General features: G+C 39.1%; 2 protein-coding genes across 5 annotated transcripts; one reads left to right on the plus strand and one right to left on the minus strand.

Moving 5' to 3' along the window:
* Positions 1 to 5,720: 5,720 nt before the first annotated feature.
* Positions 5,721 to 9,446, plus strand: RB195_026227 (uncharacterized protein; the record flags this gene model as incomplete). Of its 2 annotated transcripts, XM_064214685.1 has the most annotated exons (9): positions 6,494 to 6,624; positions 6,689 to 6,757; positions 7,708 to 7,809; positions 7,897 to 8,014; positions 8,311 to 8,359; positions 8,504 to 8,589; positions 8,654 to 8,723; positions 9,029 to 9,212; positions 9,353 to 9,446. In XM_064214685.1, 9 exons carry the CDS (start codon positions 6,494 to 6,496, stop codon positions 9,444 to 9,446), a joined length of 903 nt encoding a protein of 300 aa, XP_064070566.1. The 2 variants fall into 2 exon arrangements, with proteins under 2 accessions (XP_013302483.2, XP_064070566.1); XM_013447029.2 differs by lacking the exons at positions 6,494 to 6,624; positions 6,689 to 6,757 and adding an exon at positions 5,721 to 5,754 and having other exon boundaries at positions 7,734 to 7,809.
* A 215-nt stretch (positions 9,447 to 9,661) lies between these two features.
* RB195_026228 (uncharacterized protein) lies at positions 9,662 to 22,523 on the minus strand (the record flags this gene model as incomplete). 3 transcript variants are annotated; one of them, XM_064214687.1, is made up of 33 exons in its annotated part: positions 9,662 to 9,817; positions 9,947 to 10,075; positions 10,133 to 10,250; positions 10,318 to 10,454; positions 10,511 to 10,632; positions 10,697 to 10,853; positions 10,906 to 10,978; positions 11,043 to 11,299; positions 11,353 to 11,475; positions 11,536 to 11,640; positions 11,995 to 12,087; positions 12,141 to 12,273; positions 12,334 to 12,494; positions 16,101 to 16,224; positions 16,375 to 16,568; positions 16,862 to 16,960; positions 17,016 to 17,135; positions 17,200 to 17,286; positions 18,226 to 18,252; positions 18,911 to 18,969; positions 19,486 to 19,553; positions 19,615 to 19,739; positions 19,820 to 19,977; positions 20,029 to 20,191; positions 20,486 to 20,612; positions 20,680 to 20,807; positions 20,877 to 21,002; positions 21,056 to 21,160; positions 21,246 to 21,354; positions 21,447 to 21,562; positions 21,690 to 21,831; positions 21,897 to 21,966; positions 22,439 to 22,523. In XM_064214687.1, the coding sequence occupies 33 exons, from the start codon at positions 22,521 to 22,523 to the stop codon at positions 9,662 to 9,664; spliced, it is 3,996 nt and encodes a 1,331-aa protein (XP_064070567.1). The 3 variants fall into 3 exon arrangements, with proteins under 3 accessions (XP_064070567.1, XP_064070568.1, XP_013302485.2); XM_064214686.1 differs by lacking the exons at positions 18,226 to 18,252; positions 18,911 to 18,969; positions 19,486 to 19,553; ... (10 more) ...; positions 21,897 to 21,966; positions 22,439 to 22,523 and having other exon boundaries at positions 17,200 to 17,283; XM_013447031.2 differs by lacking the exons at positions 9,662 to 9,817; positions 9,947 to 10,075; positions 10,133 to 10,250; ... (14 more) ...; positions 17,200 to 17,286; positions 18,226 to 18,252 and having other exon boundaries at positions 18,863 to 18,969.
* Between the last annotated feature and the right edge of the window lie 508 nt (positions 22,524 to 23,031).

A 23,031-nucleotide genomic window follows, 5' to 3' on the forward strand; every position in this document is an offset into this window, starting at 1 on the left:
TGTTTGCTGGGTTTGTTTAGTTTGTCATTGAGGTTTTTGTTTCGTTCTTTGGCATCCTTTTCATACGAGGATCTTCCGCGGAATTTCCGTCATCTACGGATAGTTTTTATATGCGTTCTGGATATCTTTTTTTAGCTCATCGATACTGTTTACAGTGTAGATGTTACTGACAAAGGTACGATATTGTTCAGAGGAGTTTTTTGCGGAGAAAAACGGATTTCCAAATACTTTCTACTAATCATAAGAAGTATGACGCAATTTTGACTATTTTTAATACATTCGAATCTTTCAAAATTACCGTGAGCATAGCTGCTAATCAATAAGCTATGGTTTGTGGTTGCATTTCATGAACAAAAGCAAAAAAAAACTTTCTCTGGTTGATTTGTTTCTACATTTTCCCGGATAGCGTGCGCCTCACATCCGAATCGCGCTGCGGTCTAAAGTGGACAGCCCGTGTGGAAACGATATGCCAATTTCGGATGAGGAACAGATTTCGGAGACATGGAGAGCTAGGGGGAAGAGTTGATCCAAGAAAATCTCAACCTGATGGATGGTTTTTTCTTTGGTTCTTTCGCGGAACAATTTTTAAGTAATAAACCCACAAATTTTTTTTTTCCGCGCCTCTCCACATCTTCAACAGAGCGTGCTCCATTCGACTCGATTTCATCGCAATATTTACAAAACACGGTAATACATAGTAATATATACGAGTATTTTCAACTTTTTTATGCCTCCTTTTCCCTGTATAAGTAAGATGAACCTTCGCTGCTGTGCAACATTTAAATTTTTTACGGAACCGCTCATCTTAAAGGAGAACTCCTTCAATTACATGTGCTCGGAAATTTCATGATTACACACACTTTTTTTCTATTACCTATCTTTTTTTTCTAATATCTAACATAAAATGATTTACAGTAATAATGAATTATTACAAATATTCAATGAATAGCCTTCGATTTTCATCCGGAAAACGAAAGTCTGTGATTACAAATGGGCATTCTTCAAAGGATTTCTTGTCTTTTGTGGTTTTCGAAAATCACTGACAAAGATGGTGTGATTCTATAGCAAAAGATGAAAGGTTCACCTTCTGTAATGATAAAAGTATTTATAAAAATGATAATATGATAGTAATTTAGTATTTATTAATCAGTTAAGTATATGATGCATTTGTGGGAAATATTTTTTCTGAGTTGAGTTGAGAAGAAAAAAAAAGCGAGAGCCATTTTTGCAGCTGTAGACGTCTTTCAGGCTATCTACATATGTAACGTACATACCCTTAAGAGATACTGTAGCTATGGAAATGGAATTACAATAATAGTCAAGAACTGGTGACTGAAACAAGGATGATGACCTTCGTTACCTTTGTTCGTAGAGTACCCCAATGTCGTTCTGTTTGGCTAATAGCGAAAAAAACAAGCGCAAAAACAGACGCTTCGAAACTGCTAGGCACATGGATCTACTGAATTCGTTACTCTTCACTTTTTTTTTGAATTTTTGCTGAGATTACGGTACATCTACTGTATTTTTCTTACAAATCTTTGGACGTTTGAATATCTTGGAGAAAAAATGTGAACAATGGAGGAGGGTTATAAGAAATCATGTTTTTCTTAGTATTAAAAGCGAATCCCCTTTTCCCTGATTCAGTGATATGAACAGAATGAAGAGGAATCAGAATTTTCTAAATTCTGAACGAATAGTGAATAGAAATGGACAGAAGACAGACGAACTACGCCGACAATTAGCCTTCTTGAAGCCGCTCCACTCTAAAATAAACCAGTTTAAGTAGAGCTGAGCCGTTTCGTTGTGCAGAAGAGCAGCAAATCATGAAAATGTCTTCCATGACCTAGATACGTCTACGCCTAATACCCTGGAATTTCAGAGATTTTCAGTTATTTGTTTTTTTTTCCTAAAGGACAAGAATACTTCTTTTTTAGATACTCAATCTATACGATGTAAAAAAAAAGAAATGCGCACGCTTTTATAGGCATCATTTTAGATCATTTTAGAGACAAATTTCTCGAATTTTCCAGTTTTTTTTTTGTGTGATAATATTGACTAAAATAATTATGAGTTTAATTATGAGCTGAATCTGTACTTGGACGTATTCAAAATCACTGAAAAGCAAAGATTCGACATAAGCAAAGCACTTCCAATACGCTGACAGGTCTATTTTCGATAAATTTAAGTTAAATCCAGTATTTGAAACACCAAACTGTTAAAAAAATCTGGGAAACGAATTATTTGAAGTACTTCATTTTTCCTAAACGAATGTGGTCGATTAGTAGAACTTAGGAAGAAATCTGGATGTTTAGCGAGAATCAGTAAAATAAATTTCATTTTTATTGGATATTATTGGTTCTTGATTCAATCAAGTCTAGAATAAGCTTTCGATCATTGAATTGGTTTTTCTCTTTCAATATGAAAAGATTAAGGTGGCGAACTAGTCTATGTTTTCTAATAATTTTCCTCAACGATCTACAAGAAGTACATGTTGAACCTCATCTCATTTTACAGCACTCATATTTTCTCTTTAACTGTTCGAATTCGAATACAACATCGACCAAGACTTCGCGCACATGCGGACAATAACATGTTTTTCCCTCTTCTGCACACTGACTACTATTCAACGTTGATTGTTACTCGAAACATGCACACAATTTGTGGTGAGGGCATACGCTTCGGATGTTCATCGTATGAACTCCCTTAACGTCCTATAGATACGTTAGGAGAAACAGAAAAAATTAATTTAAAAAATTGCGAGAGAAATTTCGCAATATTTGGCACTAATCGTTTTTTTTTTATTAGTCTACAACTTCTCTTCTGTTATACTACTACACATTTGAAAAAATTAATAAGTACCATACTGAAATATTAAAAAATTGAAGTACTGATATTGAAGTAAATATCGAATATACATAAGTTACAATTATGCACATTTTAATAGAACTCTAGTTACCTGATAATCGTTAAATTCTTCATAGCGCAGAATCCAAGCGATACCCAGATCCTGGAACATTTATATGCTTATTTTTTGAAATATCTGAACGAATTAGCGCCTGAAGAACGTGAAAACTACTTAACGATAATATAACTATTCATTTTCAAAGAGAATTGATCCAAACTTACCAGGATATACGTACTTTCAGTTGCTGTCATGAAGCAGCTACTGATTTTCGGCAACGTTTGCGCAGATTTTTTTTTCTGTCAACACAAACGTCAGTGTACCAAACAAAACCAGAGTGCTTCAACATACTTCACTTGTGCTGCTATTTTTTTTTTCTTTCACGCACAGTAATCAAATGTTTTTCAAAGTATCATATTTCTTTCGTCGGTTTTTTTTTTCTCTTCCCATAGTAGTGCAGAAAAAGAAAATTTCAAAGAACATTATATTTTGGTACCATCTACTTATTACAGCTAATATTTTTCAGGAAAATTTTCTTTCAGCAATCGTAGATTGTAACTTTACTTTCTTACTTATTTTATACCTTATTTTATTTATTTTTTTCTATATTTTACACATATTCTATAAATTTCCTTGGAAAATGAGATCACAATTCTTTTATTGATTGCTGTCATTTACTTGTTCATTTTCAATATTGTATATGTATTTAGGTGTCAACTTATCCTACAATTTTGACCGATCGCAGGTCCTTCGCTTTAAACGATCCTAAATCAATAACCAATGATCTACAATTCATACTACCAGCTAGCTTTATTACTAGTTATTCGTGAAAGAACTATGGAAAGGACTCGTGAAAGGTTAGTCGAAAGTTGTTTACGGATTACCCGTCATTGTTCTTTTAAAAATGAGCATTTTTGTTGAATTAATGTTTCGTACCGTACTACTATAAGATGAGACGGTTGGTCACGAGCACATAGAAAGGTGCACGTACGCCGTGCGCCGAGGTTCTAGAATTTTCTGTCCTTCAATTGATTAGGATCTATCTGGTGCCTGCTCGCCTCCCTCCTGATTCATTTCTTGATTGTCCCAATCTGTGTGAGGTCTTCAACCGTACCTGTGTTCATAAGAAGTTTCTTTTTGTTGTTATCAGATGCCTTTGGGAAAAATGTAGTTGGGGAGCGGCTACTCAGTGGTGCCCTTCCCAACGTTCTAGCTCACTTTTTTCTCTTATTAAGTTTAGTTTACATGTCACAGATTCTCATAAACTAATGCTTAGGCCTTGGGGCACCGACTAATTTGATTATTTACTTCGAGAGATAAAGGTGCTACTGAGTGCCACTCTTGCCCAACTACATTTTATCCGTTCCCTGTTTATCCGTAATTATTTGCTACTTGGGCGGGTGTAGTGTAGCGGTTAGAGGTTCCGCTTCCTGCACAATCGATCGGAGGTTCGAATCCGCCCTAGTGCTCACCAAGCCTTTCATCCCTCCGGGGTCGATAAATTGGTACCAGACTTGTCTGGGAGGATAAAAGCACTGACTTGACACATCGGCTAGCCACCGCAAGTCATTGTATAGGCCAGATACACGTTCGTAAACCTCAAACGATTCTGAATTGAAGTGAACGTGGGGGCGCATCCCAAGCGGATTGATTAACGCCAGAAACTTTATCCTTTATCCTTTTATTTGCTACTTAGCGTGTTGTGTCACTTAAAGGCATCACACCATGAATCTGGGGTTGTGCGGGTTTCAGGTGGATTATGTCTATACGGGGTCGTAGAATATGGGAAGAAGAGTGATTCCGTCCATTTCTTCCTAATTGCAGTAAAAAAAAAATGCCGGGAAGCTGCTGCTTCGAGCGTTCCGGAGCGCCATTTCCTACAATGAGTTCGATTGGAGCGCGCCAGCCTTGTGCACGCGCTGCATTTTCCGGGTCTTTTTTTTTAACGCCAATTAGGAAAAAATGGACGGAATCACCCTCCTCTCCATAATCTACGATCCCCATATAAAAATACTCCACCTGAAATCCGTACAACCTCAGATTCGTGGAGCGATGCCTTTAAAAATAAATCAACATACCATCTTGAATTTAGCTATCAGCGATTAAGATGGATTCATGGGAAATGAAGCTGCTTTGGATATTTCCGAGTGACTCCGCTAACCTTTTCGATCACGAACATCGCTCTATTTGTATTATCAGTATGGTAACTACTGTAGTATGGTCTTCATATCCGTAATTAATCAAAACATTTCGGGCAAAGTGTCCTCCCAGTGCCTCTCAGTGGCGCCCTTATTTCTCGAAGTAAATAGTCAAATCACTCGGGGCCCTAAAGCCTAAACATTAGTCTAAGAGGATAAATGTCATGTAATCTTACGTTACTAAAAGAAAAACGTAAGTTAGAGCTTTGGGAAATAAAGGCACCACTGAGTCCCCCCCTCAACGACACTTTACCCAACATTTCTTCTCAATGAAAATTGTCTATGAGGAGATAAAGTTGTAAATATAGAACAGTGATTTTTCAGATTGATGATGCTACTAGATCTTCTCCAGACCTTGTATTCATAAAGTCAAAATTATTCAAGCGATCTAATCTGTTGGAAAATGTACTAGTAATGGTGGGTTTTACGTATGTTCTTTTCCTCGATCCTGGAAATAATCCGTTTTTACATGATTCAGTTGCATTATTATATGATATATATATATATATTCTTGGAATGTATTCGTCCACGTTGTGATGATATATCTTCTTAAAAAGAAACTCTCTCCGCTGAGCTAAGATCTGCTGACTTTATTCCAAAACTGTATATTGTGTTTGTAAATGGAAAGAGAACAATCCGTGTTATCTGTAGCAGGCAAGTCTTTTTTTTTATCCTTTATTTGAAAACTCTTACATGCTATGATTTGCATCGATGCACTAGTAACGGAAACATTCTTCGAAAATATTTGGAAATTTCTTGGTAAATATGCTGTTGGTTCTGAAGTTTTCGTGGCAGTCTTTTTTTAGTACTAGTCGATGTCGTCAGTGCCCTGGAATTGACCGGAAGATTGTTGGTGGCGAATTTAAGCTTTTTTTTCAATTTTTTATAATTTTAAAGAGTAACATTATTTGTGAAGACTTTGGAGTACTTTTATGTGGGAAAGTTAGACGCATCTCACCTCCATCTCCAATGATTTCTAGACTATAACGTTTCTGAAATTCAACAAATATTCCGCTTACATATTTACATCTCTTCAAGTATGAGCAATAGCTATGCATACGTATCTGTTTCTTTAATCAGTCGCCGTTCCCAGGAACCAGACGTGAAGCCGCTTTCTTTAATAGCGCAACTTTTTCCTATTTTTCTCCAGTTCGGCTATCTCTGTGCGTCAGTGCTTGTCCATGCCTCGAATGAAACATCCGAAGCTAGATGATTCAAGCCGGGCCAAGCTTGATGTGATGTCTATACGTATGTTTGGAATTAAAGAGAAATATTGAGAGAGTGAGTAGAGTTGTCAGAGAAGCAGAGCGCCCGTACGCGGAGAGATTCCGGTGTATTGTCCACGCTGGTCATGATCTGGACGAACACGCCTGCTTTTCTCTCCAGCCTGGTGATGTCGTCGACGTCGTTGCTGCTACTTGTTCTTCTACCGTTAACTTCTAGTCAACTGTTAGAAATATTCGGATTATCTACTGGTGATGCCGGTACCGTAGAGCGACAGTCGGCCTTCCACGATCTAGCTACGTACGTTTTGTACGATACGATCATAAGATCTCAGGCTACTAAGCTAATGCTAGTTTTTTTTCAGTCAATCTGTTGGACTCATCAATTACCTCCAGACGATCCAACGCAATCCCAACAATCAATTGGCGAAAAAGTGTGTCAGAGAAAGGAGAGCGTGAAAGGAGGGTGAGAGTAGCGTGAAAGGATCTACTGGAACGAGTCTGTGTTTAAAAAAAAAATGCGATCGCAGCCGAATAATAAGCGTGACGGTGAACAGCAATGTTGAGATGCCGCTTCCCTAGACTGATGAAAATCTTAGACATCTTATGCACAATTCTTAGCAGAAAACGGCGAGAAATAACAAGCGTCCGAGCAAATTATTCCATTTCCCAATGAGAGTGTTTTCAAAGAGTGTATGATTACAGGCAGTCTTCAGTTTCAGGAGGTTGGTATCTTGTACCAATTGCATAAGTTAAAGAAGTAACATACGCCGCAAGTCGCATTTAAGAATGCTCTTACTGCACTTTTTTTTGTGAACAGCGTCTTTACTCGTGAAAAGTGTAATTCGGTTTTGTATACTTGGCATTTGTATTCTTAGCAAAGCTGCAGAAGGACCACAGTATCATAAGGTGTTCTTTCCGCTAAAATAGTTTCTTTTCTCCTCTCTAGTTAATATAGAATGATTGTGCTGTTTGGAATTCCCAATTGTGAGATATTTCGGATCAGAGGCGTTATTCTAGTTGCTAAATTTAATTATTTCGGGCCTTTAACTAGATAAAAGAATTACCAAATCTCCTCCAAATCCGTAATTCCCTTTGAGGAAAGCTTTCATTGATGTATTTTAATATCCAATTTGTCCACTTTTAACACAGTATGAACCAAGTTAGTACTCACCGCATAATATTCGTATTATTTATTATTGAGGTGTTGTGAGGCGCAAAGTTCTAGTTGTGATATCCTTGCGAAGATTTCTCGAAGCTTTTCGGACGACGTCAGCGAACAGTTGATGCTGCCAAATAGAACAAAAACTGTTTGAATGTCATATTTATTGTTTATTATCACTTAAATGGTTCTATGTTCCGGGTTGCGTGAGCCTCTGCCCAGAGTGAATTTCATGGAAGGAATTCCAGTAGTGCCAGGAGTGATGGGGAGTCTTCCTGGAGCAGGATCTTGTCTACCTCGCGGTTCTCCTCTAGTCAGAGACAAGTAAGGTGTTGAAAGGAACTCGTGTATATTAATCTACTATCTATCTATATCTCTATAAGTGTATACCATATATTAATAAATGTTTAGGTCGCCGAGTCTGTTCCAGAATATGCTGCGTAACATTCCTGGTGCTCATGATTACCTTTCAAGTTTACTGCCTGCGCCTTCAGTTGATATCGATGCACTTCTCGGAAAATATCAATGGGTGAGTCACTTTGAAGTATTTCTGAGAGAAAAAAGGACTAGTTTTTGGCCAGTTCACTAACATCTCTTCACTTCCTTTTTTTAATGAGAATATTGCAATTCTTGTTTTAGAAAGAAGTTTGCTTGCTTAGAGAATTGAAACTGCGATTAAAAAAATCAAACTTTTGTGTTCGTTTTTATTTTCTTGAAACAATGTACGATAGAGAGGCAATATGTGGACTTTTTTATTTAACGTAATGAGCTCGCCAGCTGTTTGGGATAATGAGATATCAGAGATCCGTAAAAACCTCTTTATAGGCAGTCGACACACCATCCGCTCATAATCGTTTCTGTGCAACAACTGAATGTGGGTTCGATTCCTTTAATATTAGATTTTATTTGTGCAAAAAAAATCCTGGAAACATCGCTTAACATTCATTCTTTTTCATTTTCTTTTCATTCATTTTTAATGTGCTGTCCATGTGCAATCCAAAAAGAAAATCCTTTCCAGTTCAAAGAAGTGCACAAGCTGGAAACTCGTCGTCATTCAGTCTGCAGGAGAAATTCAGGATAAATAGCGAGGAAGGAGGAGAAAAGGTGCTTGGACGCATTTCTGCTGACGAAGCAAGTCATTGTAATAATGATAATAATTGTTTTGAAGGTCGCTTTTGGATACGGAATCATCCATAAAGACCGTACTTACGTGTACATGCAAGATGATCCTTGCCCATGTGAGTTTTTTTTTTCACTGATTTCTAGTTATAAGATTGGATCTCATTGTTAATCATATTTGTCATTCGTTCCTGAAGTTCATCCACTATCCTACAGCTGAAACCACACTCTTATTTAAAATCTCATAACTGCTCTACATAATTTTTTGGCAATATGGTAGCTATTCAGTACAATTCTTGAATTAAAAAAAAAACTTCCTGTTAGCTTTTAATTAACTGACTAACTCAAGGAGATGCACTGAAAACCTGATTAAATGTTTTACTGTAACTTCAGTAGTAGTTTTCTCCACCACTTGAAATTCCAGACCAAATTGTAATGGTGGGACCACGTAAGGGAGGAACAGGACAATACGAATACCTCGTTCTATCGAATTGGGCGCGTTATCCACTAATTGGACTGGTGCGAGACACTCGAGTATTCCATAACAGATACAAGGAACAGCTGGAAGCTGACTTGGAGAAGGAAGGATTTATTAATAGTTATTCTGGGTAAGTTGTTATTATGGGTTATTCTTTCCTGCTATTCTTTTCTCTACCGTCAGTAACGTGTTTTACTACTCCTGGTGCATGCATACAGCAGAAAGTACTACTCGTGGAGAATGTCCAATCGTTAGTAAGAGACGTTTCAGGAAGTCGGCAATACGGTATACAGACTGGTCAAAATGCAGGCCAGCCACACCAGTTAGCTATATCCAGAACGTTCTCAATGAGCTGTTCGGATAAATCTAAAAACTAAACAGCATTTTCACACTATTTAAAAAAATAAACAGAATTGAATCAATGTGCGCATAATTGAGAGGAGACTTAACATAATTATGAGGATCTCCAATATATTGTGAATGAATATTTTCCTACAGCTTACCGCTCGTAGCTGGCAACATGCAATAAATATTTAATAATGTTCTCTACTGTACTACAATAAGACACAAAAAAACACATCATTCAGATAATGTGAGAATAGCATTCGTTAGTGGACAGAGATTTTCATGTTTCATACATTTGGTGTGTATAATATATCCCGTTCTCAGGTAACTTAGAGTATCGCTGTTCGATACTGCTTCTTTGCACACTGCGCATACGGTTTTGTCTTCGATCTGAAATCTGGTGTGCTACGCTCTTAGATGCACTATTTAGCAGACAATGCGGCATTATCACCACAACCAAATCCTCACAAATAAAATCATTTCAATATTGATTTTCATTTACAAAGATAAACCACTCACCACTATTTTCTTATTAGGTAGATTTTCTTTTTCAAGTTTAATACTTCTTTCCAGAAGTGACACCATAGAGTGTGCGATTTGTTGTTCTTTCTGTACACTAGCCACTGATCGTTTCAAAAAATCCGATACCTCAACAAAACATGATTTAAACAGCGGAGTTGGATAATCAGTCCACTTAATCCATACCTGCTCGAAACCAATAGAAGGTGGCAAAACATTAATAACTTTTCTCGAATCTACAGCCTCACCCATACACTTTAACAGTGAGTGGATGCGTGCTGCCGCATCCGGTAAGTCTGAGTTTCTGCAAGAAGAAAGTGATTTACAAAGGGTAAAATTAGACTCACAGAACTTACAAATAAATCACTTACTTATCCAATTCCATATATTTAAGAAGATTAAGGCAAATATCTGGTTGTGAAGGTGAGAAATGCGAGCAGATTGTTTCGGCAGCATCATAATCCCGATAGATTGTGACTACTTTATCCAAAACATCAGCAGCGGATTGCTAAATACTCAGAAGGAGAAATGTCGATGTTCAGAGCAAAATAGTGTGAGACATACACTGCTGTCACATAGCAGCCGCTCAACTCCATAATCGGCTGGTAGCTGGTCATAAATTGCTCTCCTAACAGCCGGATTGACTTTTAAAATCAAACGTCGGAAACGGTGACGGCAACAAGTATCTTTAAAATGTAGGATTTAAAGTAACCTCTTAGCCTAGCACAGAAACGGCTCTTCTGTACTAACCTCCAGAAATCATTCCTTTAATATAAATTTCGCATAGGTCCTTGGCTATGTCCTCAGTGAGAGGAAGGCTTTCTAGATAAAGGCGCATAAGCTTCACATCGCCATCCAGAACATGCTTTACGGCCAGAGTATCCAAACCAGGAGTGCTTAGAATCACCTATAACTGAAATAAAAATCCAAAAATAAGTTCACGTAGTTCAACTATATACCTTAATACATTGTTCTGGACGTAGAGTTATCATCCAGGAGATGACATCTAACAACAATTGGTTGTCACTGATACTGAAATTTGGCACGACCTTAAAATTTGAGCCAAGCAGCCATCCTGTAAAAATAAATTTCTCACTTAGGCATACATTCCAAAACTTCCTCCGGCTTGAAACATGCATCTTTAAGTTCTTCAGAGGAAAGACGCTTCCATATTGCCCATGCTTTCTTTTCATCACCTCCTTGTAGCCACAGCTGTGCAGCGTAGTGATGATATCCGGAATTCTCTAAGAACGCAGCGCTTTCAGCATAGTCAGGGTGGTAGTTTTCCAGTGACAAAATAGGCTCAGGATTGTCTTTAGCCACATACAATTCGAGCAGATATGAGTCGATGAACTACAACAACAAAGTAACTATAACATTCACAAATTTAAATTTGTTGAACTTACTGAGCGCGACGATAAAGCAAATCGGTAATCTCGGATTTGCAACAAATATTCCTCTAAAAATTGATTGCGTTCCTGCGTTTCTGAATCGCTTTCAGCCGGAAGCGAAAGAGAATTTGTGACAACCTGGAAAAAAAAAACATCTATGATGAAAGTGGTGATGTAACGAAATGAAGCACCAAACACCTCTTGCGGGTCGATCTCAGCAGATATAAGCAGTTCAGCAGCTTTTTCAAAATTGTGCTCTTCTAGGTATTGGAAAGCAACCTTCTTTTTGAGGGCTACGAAATTCTAAATACCATTTTATATAAATACATTGAAGTATTCTGGGATGATGCGAAAAAAAAACAAGAAAAAGGAAATATACAGAGCGGAAAACAAATCATGTTGTGATGTACAAGCATGTGCATGCCATTGTAGAAGCCATTTTGGAGATGCACGCAACGGTTTCAAAAGAAATGCTCTTGGTTTTTCAATACAATTTTATAAGAACTGCGGAGACAAAAGCTATCAGATTTTTGGCGATGAGATAGCAAATTCATTGACCACTCTCCTCACCACTGAGTAAATGTAAGTGTATATAAAGACGATATCGGTGAAAAATATAAAACATGATCTGAAACCTAGTCTCCAAATTCAACGTACCGACAAATTATCATCGCTGAAATGTTGTTTTAAGTTCCTCTCATAAAGCGCAAGTGCTTCTTCAAACTTGTGGTGAGATATGAGCACGTCCACCTTTAAAAAACAATTTAGTTCTGAATTTAGCCTTTTTCAAATTTTAAAACAACCTGTTTCTCGACCGAAGTCATAGACACAGTGAAGAGCTTTTGTTTGCTTGCTGCAAAAATCTCACCATCAAGAGAACATAGCACCTTGCCTTCATCGATCTTGAGAGATTGAGAGATTCTCGCATCTTCAAGACTGTAAATGACAAAAAAAATGATACGTGGCATGATTTTTATTACAAGCAAAAATATGCACCTAACAATCCACATGTCCTCTGATGAACGGATATAAACGTAAGGTGCATTATAGACTAATGCAGAAACAGCAATTGATGGAATCACCAAAGGTGGCCGCGTGGAAACGCCTTGCGCGGTTACGGATATAAGCAGACCGTCCATTCCGGTCACAAGAAAATCCTGATTAAAAAGTACAAGTGGGTTGTGCACAGTCACTCATGTAAAACGTATGTCCAGAAATACTTGGAAACACCTAGACTAGAATTTAGAAGTGTAAGAATACCACCCCTCCACAACGGTTTACCGCGTCATAGTGGCGTGGAGGTGACTTTGGGCGTCGAACTGAGATGCACAGCGGAGGCTCGTCGTCCGGTAGGGTCTCCAAATCTGAGAAGGAGTTCGACACATCCGACATTCCCACTTCTCCGAATTGGAAGCCTAACTAAGAGTAAACCAGTGCTAAGATTCACCACTGTCTTAGCAAAATGCCGCAAGGTGGCTCCCTGATCCAAATAGGTTAGGGGACGACCTGTGGTGGAAGCTAAGCTCGGCATGGCAGGGCTACTTAGTTCGAGGAAAAGTCTTCTTGCCACTCCAGCATATTCACTGCCTCAGTACCCTGGACACTCTCTCATCTGCCGTCTCAGACGTCGGGCGGTATAGCGACTCCTGAGAGGCGATCAAATCTCAGATTGCTTAGGACTTTTTTGATTCTGGGCCAAGGCAACACATGCACGACTCGCCATGGAGACTGTCTCAGACTGTGTACATACAACACGAGAACAGTGTCCAGAGACGCTGAGCTGCATGTGCTTCTCGGAACTGCAAAGCGTATCAAATTACACATCATTGCTCTCCAGGACACCAGAATCAGAAGACGTACGACAGATGAAAGACGGTACACTCGTCATTCGTGAAAAGAAGGTTCTGTCGCGAAATGTAGGCGGTGTTGGTTTTATTGTGCACCCATCTGTCGTCCATCTTGTCGATTCTCTCTCACCTCGTCTGGCCATTCTTCGCCTCCGTCCTCTGCGCCAAAAACCCATCAGGTATCATCAACTGCTACTCACCAACATCAGCAAACCCGAATTGGACGATGAATTGGACGAACCCGAATTGGACGCGTTTTACGAGGAGCTGGAGGAAGTAATCCGCAAGGAGAAGTCCTTCTACAAATTCGTTGTCGGGGACTTCAACGCAAAACTAGGAAAGACTACAGAAGAGGAATACAGGATCGGAAGATTTCGACTAGGGGACCGGGATGAAAACGGCAATCGTCTCGCCGGGCTGTGGTCCGCCGCTCGCCTCTTTCTTGGAAATTCTCTTTTCATGGAGAAAGATGATCGTCGGTGGACATGGGAATCGCCCAATGGCGCGACTCGTGCGGAGATCGACCACATACTCACCAACTAGAGGTGGTGTCTCCTTGAGTACCATCCTTTTGTAGCAGTTCTGATCACCGTCTCCTTCGTGCGAAAATACGACTTAGCCACACGATGGAAAAGAACATCTGCTATCGGCAATGAAGGAGAAAGGAAGTCGTCTACGACAATTGCGTACTCGAGGACTCCTTGTCCCAAGGTGACTGGTACATCGAGGAGGACCTAAACGTGGACTACGAGATGCTGCTCAGAGGATTACGAGCTTGTGCTGAACGTGCCTCAAAGCCGCGAACGACAAACTTGAATCGAATTTCCGCCTACCCCTGTTCTAACCCTTGTCAACTATGAGAAAGCCTTCGACAACGTAATGCAATACTGTCAGCGCTGGTCGATCTGAATGTGGACGCTTCGTATGTGAGGATATGAGCCAACTGCTATGAAAGATGGACCACTAGGATACAGCTTTTCGACTTCCTCCTCACCACTCCCATTGGAAAGGTTGTACGATAAGGCGCTACAACATCGAAGCTGTTCTCGGCTGCATTGCAATGGATAATAAAATCACTCTCTTGGGAAGGAAGGGGCATACGTATTGACCGAAGATTCCTCCCCAACCTTCGTTTTGCGGACGGCATTGTTCTCTTTTCGAGAAGTATCAATGAAGCAGAAACGATGTTCAACGAATTGATCGAAGCAGGAAAGACAATAGGACTACGAATAAACAGAAGGAAGATACAGTTCATGAAGAACGCCTACTGCGACGACGGAGGAGTACAACATGACACGTGGAAATTTGTCATACGTATACTTCGGACGTTCTATGAACATGGAAAACGACTAGAAGGAAGAAATGAATAGAAGGATAAGAGCAGCATGGGCAGCATTCGCACCCGTCAATGAAACTACGCACTCTCTGACCGACCAAGATCTCTGTGCCCATCTCTTTGACTTGACAGCTCCTCCAGCGCTCTGCTACGCAGCGGGAACATGGGAAGACACCGCTGCCACGTGTAACAGCTCCGACTTACAAGCAATGTCCAGTCTTCGCGAGCCAGCGGAACAAATATCATGCTATATAATAACGCGCCTAGTCCGTGTGTTTGTTTGTTTGTTTGTTTGTGTTTGTCTGTGTGTCACGAAAATACTCCACAAAGATGCAAAACTCTGCACCGGTGAGGTGCCGAATCATGGCCATGCACCTGATAGGCGAGCACAGCATAGGCATACTTTTTATCCATTGTACAAACTCCATTGTACATTGCGCTGAAGTTTCAACGCGGTAAAATTGGGTGGGACAGGTCCTACGGGGTTTGAAATGGTGCGCCGATGCCAGAAAGCTAGAGTGGGGAGAGACATGTTCCACTGCGTCGGATTTGTGCGCGGGACTCCAAGGCGGTAGAATGTGTTTCTATCGTCCCTTCGCATATCTATTTTCGAGCATTTCTCCTGATGCTGCCAACCTCCTTTCTTCAAAAAAAGTGGAAACACACGTGCGAACGGCTGATCAAATACAATACATAGTAGCCAACAGTTTACGCGATCTGACGTAGAACGTTATTTTTACCGCTACGACAGTGATATTCATTTCCTTTCGTGTTAGCACATCATTTTTTGCTAATAGTTGAGAACGGAGGAAACTCATACTTCAAATAATATTTCCAAATTGTGGAGGTTTGAGAGAAACACAGATGTAAAATCAAGTTTGATTGTTCTCCAAATATAGAACTGAAACGAGTTTAGGGAAAAACCATAAAACCTTTCATCTATGCTTAAATTTTCGGGTAAGAAAAATTGAAGAAAGCGTTGATAGGAAAAAGCAATTCTAATTTTCCAAAAAATATCGCTACCGTCATTTCTTATTGATCGGTGCAGGCGAGCGAAGCGAACATAAAAAGCCTGAAGTCCGGCTCTAGCCGGACGTTCAGGCTGGTATATATATATACATATACGTATATATATATATATATATATATATATATATATATATATATATATATGTATATATATATATGCATATATATGTATATATATGCATATATATATCGGAAGCAAGGCATAGATGGGGCTCTCTCACGATGAGAAGAATCGACGATGAATGGACTAAAAGAGCGCTAGAGTGGATCCCAAGAGACGCCAAACGCCCTCGAAGGAGACCACTGACGAAATGGGGTGATGTGTTCGCTACACGGATGGACCAGCTGTGATTTCAGCTGGATACGGCTCAAGGACCTCGTCAGCGTCACTCACGGAATTTAAGCACATCTTGGATGACAATGGCGTGGGAACGAAACGAGTGGAAGAGATGTTGGGGCCCGCACGTCCAGTGAAAACGGGCCCCAACATCTCTTCCACTCGTTTCGTGAAAGTATCTAAGCACGTTAAAAAAGTAAATAATACTACCTACATTCTCAATACTACAGATTTGCGGTCGCACCACCTGAGGATCGAACGGAAACAATGGTATAACTGTTTTTGAATCCACATGATAGATATTATACATTCCGTTTGATGCAAAGCAGATGGTCAGCCTGAAATGAAAAGAAAATTTTACGACGCAGCAAAGAGGATACTCAAGATCACTGATAAAAGCCAAAAAAGCTAATATCCCGGGAAAGCTTCTATAGAAATAACCCTTAGAAAATAAGGCACAAAAGTAGAGCAGAAAAAACGGAACACACCGTGAAAACGCAATTGCAGACACAATGCCGTCCGTGGTCAACTTTTGAATCGTATCTGTTTTTCCATTCCGCCTCTCACAAATATGAATTTGTTTAGAAGTAGTCGCTATTGCAGTTTGTAAACAAAAAGCATCATCAACAATAGGATTCGAATTTACTGCCACACTCTGGACTGACGACCGGCTTGACACAATCTACAATGTGACAAACGAAAACTAGCCACGTTACAGTAGGGTCAAAACGACATCAAGCACGTACGCAATTGTGTACGCGCCTTTTTTCGAGGCGCTTCGGTGGAGCATAGCGGCTAGGAGCGTGGTGAAACCCTTGCTGGGGCCACCCATCGCTACAGTTTGTGACGGTACCGTCTGGGTTCCAACTGCTGTCCCCACCGCGCCAGCGTGTACGTAAATGCACCGCAACTACACTAGTCGTTTTGACCCGACTGTACTTCAAGGACCTTTTCTTTGAAACATCCAAAAACTACCTCAAAAGAATTCAGCAAAATATCGAACAAAATATTGTCACATAACACTAACAAGATATCGAGTGCCGAAGCAAACTCTATCTGCCGGATTTCGCGTTTCTGAAAATACCATTTAAGGAGTAAATGAAATGTCCTGAAGAAATAGGAAACTCACAATTTGTAATTCAAGATTTCCAGCTACTTTGAAACCTTTCGGATGCTTTTTTAAATGAAATATACGTGCATTACTTGTCCCTACAAAAATTTGGGACGACGAACCTCCAGTGGCACTAATCTAAACAAGAAAATGGAACTGCTACATGCTGAAACAAGACAATTGTGAAATCAACTACGGGTACCTGCTCATCCGGACCCAAACGAGTGGAGATTTCACAGCATGGTTTTAACTCAAATAGATCCACACTAGCTACGCTAGCATCCATGATCTGAAATGTCCGAGCAAATAGCTTGAAGAAAGGGATGGACAATTCTTTTAACTTAGGATGGGTTTCCTGGAACACACATGACAAAGATCATTTCAATCTTTCTTCCAGACGCTTAGAAATTATGAAAAGCATATGTGAGTATTTTATAACGAGTACAGTCAAAATTCAATATTCTTGTATGTGTGGCTTAAAGAATTTAGATTTATAGCTGAGACAACCCATTACGAATGATTTTATCTCAGGACTCATTAAAATAGCTCACAGTTGGTTCAATAACAGCGGAGAGAACCTTCTCGAATTTTACGCTCAAAGAGTAGGTGAAGAACACACCACACCTAACCCTCTACAAAATTTCCAGAAAAGTAAATTGTTGTAAGATTCAGTGAGAAAATAGATGGAAATGGGGACAACTGTACTGTTTAACTTGTGAACAAAATCTGAATCGAATTAAACAGAAGTGGCGTAAAAAGGTAAGGATAATGTTCATGATGTTGTTCACACACAATTGCTAGTGGTATCGAAAAACAAAAGCAAGCGGGTAAAATTCAGTTGCAGGGAGGAGGGGTGCCATTCAGAGACGCCCTTACTTGTCGAGGTAAATAACTAAATCAATCAGGGTCCTAAGGCCTAAGCATTACCTTTAGAGGATCTAAAAACTAAAGCTACTAAAAGAAAAAAAGTAAATTAGAGCAAAAAAATTACGCCACTAAGTGCCCCCACGAACCACATCTTCCCTCCAAAGCAGAACTAAGGAATGTTCAAAACATCCACTGCAATGTCAATCAATGCCGACGCACACCACCGAAAATTCTAGAAAAACGGGTCAAACCATTGTAAACGGAGATCATGGAGACATACAACATACTGTAGATTTTTATAAGCAAAGTTCTCCACAACAATATAGTTTGTATTTCATTTAAATATTGCTGAAACACTTACCGAACTTCCAGCTAATTGCCAACTTCGCTAGAACTGGGAAAATTCTCTCATTCAGCGCATAAACTATAAATGATAAACTTCCTCCAATGATACATTTGTATTTTTCTATTTAAACAGTGTAAATATCTTGTATAGAATATACTATGGTTATTGTGTTGCATGAGATATAGAAATTATCTAATAGAAGTTTATTAGGATGACAGAATAGATAGATACATCGACACATCCTGATGTGCATTTTCTAAACAATCACACAACCTTTGGCATTCTTAATACAACCGATGGTAACTTTGAAATACCAGAGAAAATACCCAATGGAGCAGTTGAATGCCAAATACGACAAAGAGCATGAGATACAGAAACAGTACACGTAAAGGTACAGAGATAAATGAACTGAACGTGAAAGTTTTCTTTGATATCCTATGGAATGATAGTTAATTCAACGGCTTGACTAGATTATCCCATCATAGTATGAAGATCGAGTGAGAGATACGAACAATGACTAGACATAAGAAAAAAAAAACACAAACAAAAAACAACTGAAGCTAACGTATACCTACAATCACAGAACAGCTTTCTTTCTGTCAAAATTAGTAAGTAGAAAGGAAATTTTTGCAAAATATACTCTATGGAAAAGTTAGAAGGCGTCCTTCATTTGTTGAAAAGGTCGCAAAGCCAAATCGACTGGAAGCTCAACGTTATATTTATGCAAATCTTCCAAGAATGTGTACAGTTCTTCACATCCTGTAAAAAAAAGTAAAAGTTAGCCGCAATACAGTAACAGTAATATTAATAAGTAAGTCGCAATAGTTGGTCGTAATTACTTCAACAGATTGCACGTTTTACTGTAACTTGTGGCTAGAATTTTTAAAATCTATGCACGAACCATAATCAGAACCAGTTGGTTCACGAAGAGGGGCAAAAGTTGCAACAATTTTCTCCGATTACGAAAAACGAGCACTGAGATGGATTTAAATAAATGTGTTGTGTAATCGAATTATCAACTTCTATCGGATACTGCGTTTCTTTCTTGAAAAAGAGATTAATGAAGCGATTGATTTTTTCGATCATGTATTAACCGTCTAGTAGTATAGTAACGTCAATATGTGGGCCCGACAAGATTCTTCCTTTATTTTAATAAATTTTGTGGATTGCACCGTTTCTCAGAAAACATAGCACTATAAACACGGGAGATGCATGAAATTTGAGTGGATGGTGGACATTTAGAGAAATGAATGCTGCTATATATGAAAGGGATACCTGTTCTTGCAACATAGCTCCACGAATTATAACACATCTCCACAACATTACGCGATCGGAATATTATTCTGAAACGTTGACGATTCATAAACAGCCTAGGCAATTAACGCTAAAAAAAAATCTGTATACCGAAGCCATGCAGGAAGTTTCTTTTCGTTCATAGCAGCAGACACAAAGGCCTTCCACTGAGCATCCTTGGATCTGCGAAGACGAGCATGAGAAGAAACGATGTTCTCGATGGTTGTTAACAAAATCTGCAGAAAAAAGTGCTATTCATGTCAATATCAAGAAAATAAGATAAGAAAACGAAAAGATATATGAATAGAAAAAACACCTGTTTTGAGGTAATGCTTTTGCCTGCCACATTTTCCAGTTTAAAGGATTGGCTCAGCTTTCGAACGGGTGCCTCATTAAGTTCACGGCCATTTTTTGAATCGTAGAAGAATAAAATAACATCCCAAACATGTTGAAGTGGTGTGGCTTTAGTCGGATCTATAGGAAAAAGAGTTACTAAGAGTCATAAATCGAGATTAATTAACTCACAGCCATTCCTCTTCACGAAACAACCGAATCCGAGGGACGACGGTAAAGATCGCAAAGAAAGCGTTTCACTAAGCATTCCATGCTCGAGTAAGGCTTTTAGTGATGGACATAATTGTCTTCGCACAACAGACACAACTTCCTCTTCTGATCTCTCGAAAATCTCCTGAAAGTGGCACGATCTACAGCACTCGGGCAATAAAGAGATCCATTCAAAAGACCGCATTATATTTCCACAACGAATTTATGACAAGTAGTCAAACAGCTTTTTTCACTAACTGATAAGCCATAATATCAGAAAGTTGTTGTATTACTCACTGAATACATCGAAATTAACGGGTTTCTGATGTTATATAAACATCATCTGTTTTTTTTTTTCCTGAGATACTTCTGTTAACTTCTAATGAATCAGGAAACCAAGGACTTCAGAAGTACTTTTTAAAAAAAAGTAATCACTCACGTCATTAAGTACATCCACTTCCTGTAACTCACTCTTCGCGGATGTCCCCTCAATACTCAGTAATGTGTACTTTTCCAATACTCGCTGAGTAGCATCAACAGCTAACTGTAGGCGCGCCCTTTCGTCGCTAAAATTACAAGTGAGAATAAAGCGGAAGAAAGAAGGAATAGAACGAGGATAGAAGAAAAACTTACCCATAATGATTTCCACGCAGTGTATTTTTGAGCTGATTCTTTTGGAAACGCTTAGTTGAACCAGATACTAGACCGAAAAAACCACTTGGCTTTGGTTTACTTGCGGTAAACTGTGAGGAGGTAATAGCCTACAAATAGAGCGACTCGATCAGAGTCAAAAGCTGATGCAAAGTGTACTCAACTTAAAATAACCTTACTTTTGCAGGAGACCCTTCCTGAGAGCTGTTTTCTTTCTGCAAATAGCTCACAAATCGCTCCAGATCAACAATTTGGGTTTGTAATTGTTCAACAAGCTGTTGTTTCTCTTTGAAAGGATTCACAAGCTAAAAACACAAGGTGAGAAGTACTAAAATGGTAGAGGTAGGAGCTTACATACCTGTTTGAGGGCGTTGTCTACATGCTTCTGAATATCAGCAACTGACATCTTATCAAGTTCCAAGTTCAATGACATCTTCTCATGCAACTCATCGAGAACAGCCTTCTGAACGAGGAAGCAGGCAAATAGGTTACGTTTTACTTTCGCAAACCATGTACTAACTCAATAATTCAAAACACGTGAAGAAAACCTGTTTTTGAAGTATTAAGGTGCTTGGCATGTCACCTTCACCATTCTCATAGGCTATCCTCTCCAAATCTTCTAACTGCTCTCGTAATTGTTTCAAGAGCTCGTTTTGTCTATAATCTTTTCATTTTGGGTTGGACATACAACAATCACAATACAAACAGAAAGGCAAGAGGTAGAGAAAAATGAGATGTTCATACAGTACCTCTGCTTTTGTATCTCTAACACCTCTCCGCCTTCGCTTTCGCTACGTAATCGTTTCAGCTCATTCATATCTGCACAACCTTTGAAGGCGAAATCCTGCAGATCTTTCAACAAAGCCTGTAAACAAACAATCTACTTGATAGCGTTGTAATGTATTCATTTCATCGCATACTAAGGATAAAGGGTTTTGAAAGAGGGGTTCATGCCACAAGAAACTGAAGCTTCTAAAAAAAGAACGACTTACTTCCCTGTCCTCTCCTTTTGCTTCGGAAATCTGCTTCAAGCGGAACTGAACTTGTGCAAAATGAGAACTGATGGAAAACAACGAATTATTGAGTCTTTCTTGTTCCTCTTCGAGTTGTTGAACACGAACGGCATCGTTAAAACTGGGAAACAATGTACATAATTACAGTTATACAATTACTTCATCACAAATAATCAGAAGACGTACCTAGAGGAATTGTCATCACTTGAAGACAATCTTGCCGAGCGCCACTCAGTATCCGACGTCGTGTCGGCATCTGAAAGTGGGCGAAATAAGGAAAAGAAACTTCTATTCATAGGATGTTACAGCAAATAAAACCAAATAAGTCCCTAAACTTTCATATAGTGTAAAGATTCAGAAATTCCAAATAAAGAAACTGAAAAAGAAATTTGCTGCTTTTAATTGATTTTCTTGAGCGAAATTTGCTGGACTCCAAATTATAGTGTAGATGATTCCATTCATAGACTATTCCCTTCGACGTGGATAAAAATATTATGAACGTTATCGGAAAGAAAGTTCCACAATTTTTCGACCGAGCATTTCAAGCCGATTATGGTTGGGATATACATGGCTACACCGAGACAAAAAATATCATGATGTGATAAAAAAAAAACTGAGTAATTGATACCTCAAGTCAGAAAACAACATAATAAATAAATAATAAATGAATAAACGAAGTCACTCCCACGAAGAAGAGTATTTAAAGCAACAAATTGAGTTTCACGAACCATCGTCACCACTTGGATCGAGTTTCGTGGAACTTAGCGATCGATGTAGGTTGACGAGGCAGTCACCATCGCTCGACTCTATCATTCCGCTTCTATAAACAAAAAACTAAATATGTGGTCCTTTTTAACGAAATTTCGAATGGAACACACAAGATGAATCATGAAAAAGAACCGTAACAGCGGAAATAAAGCACAAGAGAAAAAAAAACGACATCTACGTGAATATATTTACATCGACGTCATTAATGACGAAACTTAACGTCATCAGACGAGCTAGAATCGATGCGTCTAGGCGGACCTGACCTTGAGCGGTGCGGGGGACGGAGCGAGATCGCCCGCGACATTTGTGATAGTTGCCGCTGAGCGATTTCAGTAGCCTGCGGCCAGATAGGACCGAAAATACTCGTGTTATCCCCATCATTGTTCTCGTCTTATTCATGAGGGCATCATGCTCATTCCTCTGGGAAGTAGACATTATTGTTACACTTAAATTCAGTCCCAGCTTTTGCCATACATTTATGATGAAGATTCCACTTTTAATGTGCTTGGATATCGATTGATAACCGCAGAAAATTCATTTCACTTGGTTGGCG

This window comes from Necator americanus, chromosome X (assembly GCF_031761385.1).
Source record: "Necator americanus strain Aroian chromosome X, whole genome shotgun sequence".
Lineage (NCBI taxonomy): Eukaryota > Metazoa > Nematoda > Chromadorea > Rhabditida > Ancylostomatidae > Necator > Necator americanus.